Source organism: Pistacia vera, unplaced genomic scaffold (assembly GCF_008641045.1).
Source record: "Pistacia vera cultivar Batoury unplaced genomic scaffold, PisVer_v2 Contig200, whole genome shotgun sequence".
Lineage (NCBI taxonomy): Eukaryota > Viridiplantae > Streptophyta > Magnoliopsida > Sapindales > Anacardiaceae > Pistacia > Pistacia vera.
In genome coordinates this window covers 630,241-642,679 of record NW_022196003.1, presented here as the reverse complement: position 1 = coordinate 642,679, position 12,439 = coordinate 630,241, and the positions used below count along the sequence as shown (strand labels likewise).

The following is a 12,439-nucleotide window of genomic DNA, read 5'->3' as shown; positions in this document are numbered from 1 at the left end:
TTAAACTGGTTATGAACCGAACTGAATATACAGTTCGGTTCACCGGTTAACCGGTTTTGAGCTGATTTTTAAAATCAGAATAACTGAGAATGTTTAGCCGATCACCAGAACTTCTCCTCTAGAATTTTAGCCAAATGTAGTATCCATTACTAGAACAAAGAGAAATTTACATATTCACCTGCAAGTTTTGATATAAATAATAAATATATATTATTCTTCACCGAAGAAATCAAATTATATTAAGCCATCCAAATTTCTTATATCTTCACAAATCAAATAAACTTGAATATTGGAGAAAAAGATGAAAGAGAAAGAGAAGAAAAGGAAGATAAAGATAAGATAAGAAGGAAAAGAAAGATAAAATCACAAAACTGAAGGAGAAGAGATGGAGAAAAAGACGAAGAAAAAGTGAAAAGTGAAAAGATATAGAGGAGAAGAAGATGAAGATGAAAGAGAAAAGTAGAGGAGAAGATGATGATGAAAAAGGAAGATGAAAGAGAAAAGTGAAGGAGAAGATGATGATGAAAAAGGAAGATGAAAGAGAAAAGTGGCGAGAAAGATAAAAGAGAAAAGTGGAGGAGAAGACTAAAATGATGGAAAAGGTAGATAAAAGAGAAAAGTGGTGGTGGGCTCTAAGAAGTTTAATTATAATTAATATATAAGGTTTTTGTTTATTTATTTTTTGAAACCGGTTTTAGAATTTGGTTTCGGTTAACCGGTTTAAAAAAAACTTGTAAACCAAAAACTAAATCGATTAATCAGTTTATGAATTTTTCAAACCGAAGATCGAACCAAATTTCAGAAAAAATGAATTTTCGGTTCGGTTTCGGTCCGGTTTTCGATTTGGTTCTATTTTTGGTCTTTTTTTCCCACCCCTAGTCTCAATCATAAAACTTAAGCCTTAAAATATGAATAATTCATTGAATAACATCCAAAACGAAAAATAAGTTTATATAGATTCCTAATAACAAAAGGAAAAAAAAAAACCTAAATTAATTAAAACAAGAAAACCTCAATAAAATAGGAAAAAACACTCAAACAACTAAAACAGCCCCGAAACATGTCAAAACGGTGGATTTTGACCTCAAAAACGACCTCCGACTAGCAAATGCAGGTTTCCATGTCAACGGGCTCGAAATAAGTTTTCCAACAATATCTTACGGGTCTCATAACTCTTCCAAGATCAAAAGTTATGGTTGTTTGAATGGGACATACTGGTTTAGGATCTTTGGGTGTTACGTATGGACTTCTGACATTCAGTTCGCTCCATGAATTCATCCGCCAGACGTTCTACGTCACATATAACATAATTAATATCTAACAAATGCAACTCTCAAGCTGAAACTATAAGAGTCAACCAAATTATATACAATATTAATTTCTAGGCTGGCCCTCGATGATAGCAATTTAAATAATAATAATAATTAATGGTATCAAACTACAATTTAATAAGTTTCAATTATATACAATATGAAATTTTTTAATAATTTAGACCAAATTTACTTGTGTTAGGAAGCTATTGGAAAATAAAATTTCAACCAAATTTGGAAATTACAAAATTTTATCCTGTAATAATTTCTTCACATATGAACTTTGTCTAAATTAAAAAAAAAAAAAAGGATATTTTCATAAGAGGATGAGTTTTTACATGCGAAGATCCAAACTCCGAACTCCAAATTAATTAATTAATTTTTTTTTAATTTTGACCAAGTTTACTTATGTTATTAAGCTATTAATAAAAAATAAAAAAAATAAAAAAATTAACCTAATTTGGAAACTACAAAATATTTTGTCATGTAACAATTTCTTCACATAAGAACTTTGTCCAATTTTTTTTTTTTTTTTTTTTAATAGAAGACATTTTCCAAAAGAGGATGATTATTTATACACGTGAAGATTCAAACTCCAAACTTCTATTTGATACAGAGTTTATTTAAACAATCAAGAAAAAAAATTAGCCAAACTTAAACTTGGATTCTAAAAATCTATAGCACATTACAAATCAAAATTAATTAAAAAAAAAAAATTCTAGGTATATTAAATATTATTATAGAATTTTCACTTTTTTTACAAAAAAGAAAAATGTATTTATAATCTTTGCTTTATCAGCATTGACTCATCATCAGCATGGTCCACAAGCTAGCTACCATTCTTTGTTTGAACAGTGTTCAACTCAATTCTCTAATTAATATGCCAATATATAATAATTGGAAACCTGAAATCATTCTCCCAAATTCTCATGTAAACAGACCAACATGAACTCCAGAGTGAAAATTCTACTTTCTTCTTCAGGATTTTCCCACTTCTGCTTCATCTTTTTCTTCTTATTTCGCAACTTCACTGCTCTAGTTACTGACGCTGATGAAGGTGCTCTCTCTCTCTCTCTCTCTCTTGTATCCTGTGTGTGTTAATTTTATGAAAGTGTGCGATTACTTGTATGCTTGCATGCGTTTCTACTTATGAAAATTTTATTGATTGGCTTTTTGTTGTGAACAGTGAAGGCATTGAACTCAATATTTCAAAAATGGAATACACAACCAGAGCCAGGCGCGTGGAACATAAGTGGAAAGCCATGCAGTGGAACTGCCACAGATGCAAATGCCAGCTTGGATGACCACAATCCTGCTATCAAATGTGACTGTTCCTTAGAAAATAGTTCGACATGCCATATTACTCACCTGTACACTCTCTTTCTCCCAACCAAATTCAGTGAAATTTTCAATTAACATAGTTTCAAGTTTTGTTCAAGCATAGACGGATCATACTAGTTCCAAAAGAAGTTCAGAAGTTTTCCTTTTCGCGGAACAAAGTGCAGTCTTTAAAGCATTTTAGGATATATCTATTTTCTTTATTCCTTTGGATTTGGAAGGGTCTTTGGGTTAATTTTGTGCTAGCTATTAGCATTATTTTTTGAGTTATTTATAATTTTTCCTTCATATATTCAAGCTATACAGTATAGATTTTTTTTTTTTTTTTTTTTTGCTTTTGATGGATTTTTAATTTTGTGGATAGTTTGTTCACTCTTTTGTAATTTTTTTATTCCAGATTAATATCAATAATATTGTTATAGCTTCTAAAAAATTGTGGTAAAACCTTCCCTAAAGTTGTATAAAAAATTCAACCTGTAAGGAAGTGTATAATTTCCCTAATCCAAGAGATGTGCAACTGTAATATCAGGTCAAATTTTAGTAGATATTAATGGAACTTGCCTTAATTTTTTCCAGGAGGGTATTTCAACTGGAAAAAACAGGAGAAATCCCAGAAGAACTAGTGGCTTTGCAATTTCTGATACATCTGTATGGATTAATCTATTCCTTTCCCTGCATTTGATTTGCACAAATCAACTTTGACCTTAATTATTTACTAATTAATGTACAAACATTACATTAGATTTGATAATTTTTTTCTGTTTGAACGTTGCAGTGAAATTAATCAAAATTACTTCTACGGTCCCTTGCCTGCGTTTATTGGAAACTTATCTCGATTGGAGTTTTTGTAAGTTTTGAAAAACACCTTGTGATTGAAAACATGATTTAGATTATATTTGTTTATTTTTGGAAAATGAATTTGGATTTTGTTGCTAATTCTTGTTTTCTGGGTCTTGGGGTGTTATAACTTTGTCTTTCTTGTGTCCAGAAGGGTTAGCCGAAATACCCTTTCAGGGCCCTCCCAAAGGAACTTGGAAAACTTAAGCAGTTAACTTATCTGTAAGATTGGCTTACTTTCTCCTTCTCTTTTTTTTTTTTTTTTTTTTTTTTTTGTTTATTTTAATGATAGCAAGATTCAAATAAATTCTCTATGATTATTTTATTAAATGAAAGCAGAGAAAAAAAAAAAATCTAACTGTTAATTAAGGAAAGATTTTAAATTGGGAACTTGAAGAGAGGACTCTTAAGTTAGATTTAGATTTCCTATGTTAGATCTTCCTCTTTGAATTGAATTTGAATGACTTAGTACTATTAAGGAGATTTCTAGTATTTTTTTAGGCCATGATATCTTTTTTCTTCCCGTCTATTTAATTCTTCTCTTATATTCTACATCAGTCACGTATAGTATATGGGGACGATTGTGAGATGATCTTTTTTATTATTCTGAAACTATAGCCATAATCACTCTTTAGCCTAGAGAAAAAAAAAAAAAAAAAAAAAAAAAAATATTGGAAGTCTTAAGATAAAAAGGTGTCCTATGGTTCAATGTTACATGTTATGTTTAGGAAAACTCAAAATCACAGTTGGACCGATTATACTTATACATAACTTGCAATTAATATTTCATGAATTCTGCTTGAATAATGTCTTGCAAATGTATGAATTAATATAAAATAATGAGCACTAGAGAGTAATCTTTTGATACCTTCATGCAGGGCTATAGGCTCCAACAATTTCTCTGGAACATCCTCCTGAATTGGGATTCTTAGACAAACTAGAGGAAATGTAAAATCTTACTTATTTGTTTAAAATATTTTTTTCTCAGTTAGTTTCCAAGTAAAACACTAATTTTTACACCCGAGATATATGTCTTATGAAAATAAGAATTTATCTTGTTGGACTTAACAGTTTCATAGACAGTTCTGGAGGGAGGGGCGAATTCCCTCGACTTTTGCTAATCTTCGAAACATGAAAATAATGTAGGGAGATCCTTTCCACATGCTTATGGCTTTATGTTTGTGCTAGTTGAAGATTAAATTGCTGTACTCGGCTTACAATAAGTGATTTTTTAATTTCAGGGGGCATATGATGTGCGTTGACAGGCAAAATACCAGAGTTCATTGGGAACTGGAACAAGCTACAACGTTGTAATATATGAAAAACTTCTTTCATGATATTCAATTTATCATTGTGAATGGTAGCAAATATTTTCTCTAGCTCTGTCTAGATTTAAGCACTCTGATTATTTTGTTTACAAATACTTGTGTAGGAGTTGGAGGGAACTCACTTGAAGGTCCTATACCATCCAGTTTTTCTAACTTGACCTTATTGGAGAAATTGTAAGGATAATTCAAATAGTACTACTCTCTAAAAAGCTAATTCAAAGATATAATTTGGCAGATATATACAGTGACGTTTGAATAATTGTGTAGGCAAATCACTGACTTAAACAATGTTAGTCGTCTCTAGATTTCATTAAAAATATGAAGAACTTGACTTATTTGTAAGTTACTGATACTCCATTAAGTTATATCTAACTTCTTAGTTTCTGATACTTTCTCTGAGCTGATTCATTTTGACACTGACATTTTTTTTTTTTTTTTTTTTTTTTTCTTCATAGATCTCTAAGAAATGCTCTGATCAATGGTAGCATTCCATCTTACATTGGAAAAATAAAAGTTTACAGGCTCTGTAAGTTAGTATTTTATTGGCACAGAGTGGTCTCTTCTTTCTTGTTTGCGTCTTATTTTATTTTTTTTTCTCTTTTGGCAGGGATTTGAGTTTCAACAACTTAAGTGGTCAAATCCTAGTGCTTTGTTCAGTATTGATCCCCTACTCAGTTGTAATTTTTTATATACTTCTCTCCATCAATTTCAAGATTTGAATCCTTCAGTTTTATCTTAGATTTAGGTCTAACCCTTATCTTTCATTTAATAAATCTTTTTTTTATTTCTTTCTTTCTTTCTTTCCGTTGCTCTCGTCTATACAATTTCAATGGTCAGGTTTCTTGGAAACAACAGTCTATCAGGAGGACTTCTCAGCAAAAAGGTGTAAAACTTCAAACTAGTAAGTCTTCATTCAACAGTGTTTGGTCAAACTGAGATAGCAATTGTTACATTCACTTATGTTGTAAATTATGCCTAAATCTATTTCAACAATGAAATCAGTAGTCTCTATTAAAAGCAATTTGAATTCTTTCCTGATTTGTTCCTTGGTGTTATATTTATATATAATATATAATATAATATATAATATATACTATCTATATATGTTTCCTACTAAATTGTGGTTATCATACTATTTCCTGCAGAGATGTTTCTTACAATTATCTATCAAGATCTTTTCCGAAATGGGTGACTAATGATGTAACGTTGTACGTCTCTCAAACCATGAATCCACTTTCCTTGGTTCTTTAATTTATAATAATTTACATGATTGCATGAAAGAGTCAAACACCAATCTTCATGGCCAACACTTATCGTTGCTAGTAACCCGGTGATCTCTTCTTTTTTGACACTCAAAAGAACTAATATCATCAGAAAAAGCTCAATTTTGACGACTTTATAATCTAGTAAACTATTTCTCAAATTTGTATTTACATTTAGCATATAATAAAACACATTTTATCTCTAACAAGTATACTTCAAACTGTGATATATAATTGATCATTAATTACATTGAATTGTATAGGAATCTAGTGGGCAACAACTTCACATTTGACATATCGAACATCAGGTGCGTTACAATTCCCTTAAGCGACATGCTTCTTTTTGAATTTTCAATAAAGAAAACGAGTAATGTTCTGTGTGTTTGCCAGTGATTTCTATGGATTGAACTGTCTCCAGAGATACTTCCCCTGCAATAGAAATACTCCACGCTGTAAGTTGCTTTCGTCATGAATGTTTGGTAGAATGTTCTCTCTGTTTGCCAATGATTTCTTTTTGTATTTTTTATTGTATTGCTCGAGGTTAGAAGAAATTTAATAATAGAGGTTCTGACTTCAAAAAGAAGTCCAAAGTTCAACTCCACCTGCATGGAATATCAAATCCTACTTAGTATACCCTACCCACCTTTGTTTAGGGGGGCTTGGAGGATTGCTATGATAACAGAAATATAACCTACTAGTTCTACTTCTACTGGTACTTTTGACTGACTCAATTGAAAGGATAATATCCAAAATTCAAGTTAGGGGACTTGCTTTGAGCTTGAGTAGAAAGAGTTGGATAAGAGATACATCCGAACCCCACTAAATAAGGTAAGTAGGACTATATGTAATGATCATAATTCTCCAAGTACCACTAAATGAGGTGGGTACATAACTAGCTTCTAGACTGTCAAGATTGGATGATTTATTATAGTTTGTTTTAGCATGTATTTAGTTATCGGAAGTTATTAAAAAAAAAACCATTCGATGAATTTTGTCCGAATCTTTGCTGTATGAAATTTAGATCAATATTATCATTGGAGTTTTATCTGTTAGAAATTAGAAGTCGGGAAATACAATTCTCAAGCTTTTAATTTCATAAAGATAAAGAACAAGATGAACTTGTGTAAAAGGAGAACAATTTTTTTAATTGAACATACATCTAACCTTCCTTTTTATAAGTTTTAAAAGAATAACTGACAACAACAGTTGCAAAAAGTTACAAAATAATAAAACTGAAACTAACTTCTATTTGAGTTTATCACAAACTGAAATTCTTGGGTTATGCCGTCATGCCACTATCAAAAGATTCATACTTCAACATTATCTTTGCGTTTGCAGATTCACATATAGCAATCAACTCTGGTGGCAAAAAGTTCAGAGATTATGAAGCCGACGACAGAGATATCGGTGAAACTTCTTTTGTTGTACTTAATTCACAAAAATGGGCAATTAGTAATGTGGGTTTTTTGTTTACTGAGGGAGGACAAGCATTTAACACACTTGCTCAAAATTCCGGAACCAAAGTAATTAATAGTAAAACTACACCCCCAGATCTTTATCAAACTTCAAGAAAATCGATTGGCTCACTTCGATATTATGGACTTGGTCTTGAGAATGGGCCTTACAATGTAAGCTTGTTCTTTGCCGAAATAGTTTATGAAAATCAAGACTCAAGAAAATGGGGGAGCCTTGGAAGGCGTGTTTTCGATATCTATATCCAGGTAAACAATCCGGTAAAAGAAAATATTATTTGGAGATCCTGTGATTCATACCCTTATTATGTACAGATTCTACTATTACAATTGCATCTAATAATTTTTACACAGAAATAGGAATGCTACCTCTCATCATTTGTCCTATAGGGAACTCGTCGGTGGAAGGATTTTGACATATCAAAGGAAGCAGGTGGGGTTAGAAGAGCAATTACGAAGAGCTTTAACGCTAATGTGACTGAGAACCATCTTGAAATTCACCTATTTTGGGCTGGTAAAGGGACCTGCTGCATACCTGGAGATGGTAGCTATGGACCATTAATTTCTGCTCTTAGTGTCACTCCAGGTAAACTATGTGATTTCTTTGAGTCTTAATCTATTTAAGATGAATTACTATAACTGTGCTAATCTGCTTTATGCTGATATAACTGAATTTTACTACTCAGAATTCCGACCAACTATTGGTATTGAACGAAAAAACCAGATTGGGTTGATTGTTGGTATTGCAGTCCCTCTTTCAATTTTGGGCTTTATATTGATGGTTTTAGTTTTTTATACGAGGATGAAAGGAGACAATGATGATGCGGAAGGTAAGAGCACCCATGACAACTTAACGATAATAGTAGTCATAAACTCTCTGATACCAAGTTTCTTCTTGAAAATTAATGGATTCCACTTTTCACTTCGTCTCAAAGTCAAAGGTTCTCTGGGCATTTGAGAAAAGTAGATTCCAGAATATAGTTATAAGAAAAGTGTTGACTCTGTTCTAGCAATCTTGAACATAGCCAAGGCTACTATTGTAATTCATCTCTTTGTACTTCAAATCCTTCCATCTCATGCAATCTTTTATCTTGCTTCCATATGCAGTGCTACTTGGAATAGGACCTAAACTGAAAACTTTCAGTTATGCTGAGTTGAGATCTGCAACAAAAGACTTCAACCCTTCAAATAAGCTAGGAGAGGGAGGATTTGGACCTGTGTACAAGGTATTTTTATGTCTTACATTTACTAGTTGCAACCTATAGATAGTTTACTTGGAACTTGGGTTGTGGCGAATTATGTAATAATGTATGGTCATAGCCAGACTAGGTTGATTTTACCTTTCGAATTTTCATTGAGGAGCGATATGATTTGTGTTGTTAAATCTGGTGCTATAGGGTGTGCTTTCTAATGGAAGGATAATAGCTGTGAAGCAACTTTCACTGGGATCCCACCAAGGGAAAAATCAGTTTATTAATGAGATCGCTTCCATAACTGCAGTGCAACATCGCAATCTTGTGAAATTGTATGGATGCTGTATTGAAGGAATTAGGCGCCTACTTGTTTATGAATATCATGAAAACAACAGCCTTGATAAAGTATTATTTGGTATGATCTTTAATAACCATCCTTGGGTAATTTTAAAACTAATGTTGATAATTAATACTTAGCCTTAATTCAGGAAATAGGAAGTTTCATCTCAATTGGCCTACTCGATTTAAAATATGTTTGGGAACCGCAAAAGGTCTAGCATATCTTCACGAGGAGTCAAAACCAAAGATTGTACATCGAGATGTCAAAGCAAGCAATATTTTACTTGATACAGAACTCTGTCCCAAGATATCAGATTTTGGATTGGCAAAGCTGTTTGATGATAAGAAAACTCACATCAGCACAGGTGTTGCAGGGACTATGTAAGCTCCTTCAATCATTTCATGATTACCATGTCTTCCATAATAGCTTGTTTTGGATTATAACCTTTAGAAATACTTAATTATCTTTTAGTGGTTATCTTGCACCAGAGTATGCAATGCGTGGGCACCTGACATATAAGGCTGATGTATTCAGTTTTGGTGTTGTTGCTTTGGAGATTATCAGTGGAAGAGCAAACTCTCATACTAACTTGGATAGGGAAAAGATTTATCTTCTTGAATGGGTAAACAAAATAAACTTGGAACTTTGATTTTTTTTTTTTTTTTTTTAATTTAGTCTCTTTTTCAATTGTCTATACGTTATTTCTAGGCTTGGAGTCTTCATGAAAGCAACCAAAGTTTGGGGCTGGTTGATCCCACACTGATAGAGTTCGATGAAAATGAAGCTCTTCGAGTAATAGCTGTGGGTCTCTTGTGCACTCAAGCATCAGCAATGTCAAGGCCACCAATGTCCCAAGTTGTGAACATGCTTACTAGAGACATAGAAATTGGAGTTGTTACATCAAAGCCAAGTTATTTAACTGATTGGAATTTTAATGATGAAACAAGAAGCTTTATTATGAACAGCGGTATTGGCACATCTTCATCTATGGCAAGTTACAGCAAGAATAAAAGCGACAATCCAAATGATCTTAGCCAAGGAGTTGACCCACTAGTCTCTCCATTAAATGTCAACCAATTTAGTGATACAATAGCAGAGGGAAGGTAAGAAATATCTTCACTCATTGAAACTGAGCGAATGATGTATCCGCATGCCCTTTTCTATTGTTGGCAGCATTTTCAAACTCAAACTATAGTAGACTTTTAGTGTTGGGAAGTTTTCCTTGCAGACCAATAATATTAGACAATTGATTGGAAGACCATCACACAATGAGTATAGTGAGAAAAAAACTCTGTGTTTCTTATTGTAGTGTCGCTTCTGTAAAATTTTATATGGACTTTCTGGATAAATTTCTATTGTAGTATGGTATATGTTGATGGAGTTGGTGATAACCTGTTGGAAATGGACAAAATTTGGCTGAAGGTTTAAATTGTATTTCTGGAGCCAAAGTTTTTGTATTTGTTTTGTTAGGCTGCAGTGGTTATGGAGCAAATATTAGGCCAATCAAGTTAAGTTTTTCTGACATGTTTAGTTGAGATATTTGGTGTATGTTTTTTTGTTAAAATTCAATTGTAATATTTTAATGTATTGCAGTAGGTAAAACAGTGAATCTTTCTTGTATATTTGTCTCTGCTTCAATGAATGAAAGGTAAAGAGAAAAACTCTCAATTCTTGTCGTCTCTCTCCATTGCAATCTCTCATTTTTACTCTGATCATCTTCCTAACATAACTAACAATTGGTATCAGAGCTCTACTGATCTTAAGGGCCTGATAAACTCATTTCTTCTCACTCACTTTCTCAACCTTTGTTACACTGAAACCAGCTATTAAGTTCCACACAGCCTGACTCAATGGCACAACACACAATTTCCCTCACTCCTTCAACCTTTAATGGGGATCAATATCACATTTGGGCTGTCAAAATGAAAACCTTCCTCAGAAGACAAGGATTATAGCAGTATGTTGAAGAGGATAAACAACCACCAGTATTGGGGCCAAACCCTACCTTGAACCAGATCAAATTGCACGATGAAAAAGCCACCAAATCACTAAGAGCCTTGTCTCATATCCATGTAGCAGTGACTGAGCAAGTGTTCACTAGAATCATGGCATATGAGACAGCCAAGGAAGCATGGGATAAACTCAAAGAGGACTTCGGTGGCAGTGATACAACAAATAATATGCAGGTGTTGAACTTAAGGAGGGAGTTTGATATGTTGAAAATGTAGGAGTCAGAATCCGTAAAGGAATATGTGGATAGGCTGATGAATGTAGTGAATAAAATCAGATTAATGGGAGAGGAGATGACAGATAAAAGGATAGTGGAAAAGGTTCTTGTTAGCTTACCCGAAAGGTTTGAATCTAAGATATCCTCACTTGAGGATTCTAAGGATTTGACACAAATCACTCTCACTGATTTAGTGTATGCCTTGCAAGCTCAAGAGCAAAGGAGATTGTTGAGGCAAGAGGACTCTAGTGAGGGTGCAATGGTGGCTAGATTCAAAGGCAAACCAGGCCAGAGTGGAAGCAAGAGACCTGCGGGAGAAAAGAAAGGAAATGAGAGGATGGCAAACCAGTGGAGCAAACCGACTGGAGTGAGAGAGTTTCCACCATGTGCTCACTACAAGAAGAAGGGGCATGGTGGAAAAAAGGTGTTGATTTAGGCCTAACATTCAATGTGAAACATGAAAACAATATGGTCACATTGAAAAGGTGTGCAAAAACAAACCAAATCAGTCAACACAGCAAGCATAGATTGTGGAGGACCAGCAACCAAGCTCAGATTCAGAGCAACTATTCATGGTTTCATGTTTTGCAGTTCAATCCCATAATGATGATTGGTTGATAGACAATGGGTGTACCAATCATATGACAGCAAACTTGGAGGACTTTGTGAACTTGGACAAGTCTTACCACTCCAAAGTAAAGTTGGAAATGGGGAGTTTGTGGTTGTGAAAGGTAGAGGAGATATTGCTGTGAAAACGAAAACAGGTATCAAACTCATTCCAATGTCTTGTATGTGCCTAATATAAGTCATAATCTGTTCAGTGTTGGACAAATGATAGAAAGGAAGTATGCCCTGCACTTCCAGGATCAGTTTTGCACAATCCTGGACAATGAAGGCAATGAGTTAATGAGGGTTAGAATTATGGGAAAAAGTTTCCCTATTAGACTGAAAAAACTAGAATCAGAAGCATATGTTGTTGATATGGATGAGTCAGAGTTGTGGCACAAAAGATTAGGCCATTTCAATTATCATAGCCTTAGGGAAATTCAAACCAAAGAGTTGGTCTATAATCTGCCTGAAATTGCAGAAACCAAATCCATTTGTGCTACTTGTCAACTTGGCAAGATGAGTA

At 33.4% G+C, this 12,439-nt stretch overlaps 1 protein-coding gene across 1 annotated transcript; it reads left to right on the top strand.

Moving 5' to 3' along the window:
* The first annotated feature begins 2,152 nt into the window (after positions 1–2,152).
* On the top strand, positions 2,153–10,602 carry LOC116128471 (probable LRR receptor-like serine/threonine-protein kinase At1g56140). The gene is given in 19 exon segments (XM_031414192.1): positions 2,153–2,367; positions 2,497–2,680; positions 3,225–3,296; positions 3,424–3,495; positions 3,637–3,665; positions 3,668–3,707; positions 4,364–4,393; positions 4,395–4,433; positions 5,959–6,021; positions 6,339–6,383; positions 6,466–6,527; positions 7,414–7,796; positions 7,938–8,133; positions 8,234–8,377; positions 8,655–8,773; positions 8,945–9,155; positions 9,229–9,460; positions 9,552–9,702; positions 9,789–10,602. Coding segments are annotated over 19 exon segments (2,583 nt in total). The 5' UTR covers positions 2,153–2,255; the 3' UTR covers positions 10,188–10,602.
* Positions 10,603–12,439: the final 1,837 nt, after the last annotated feature.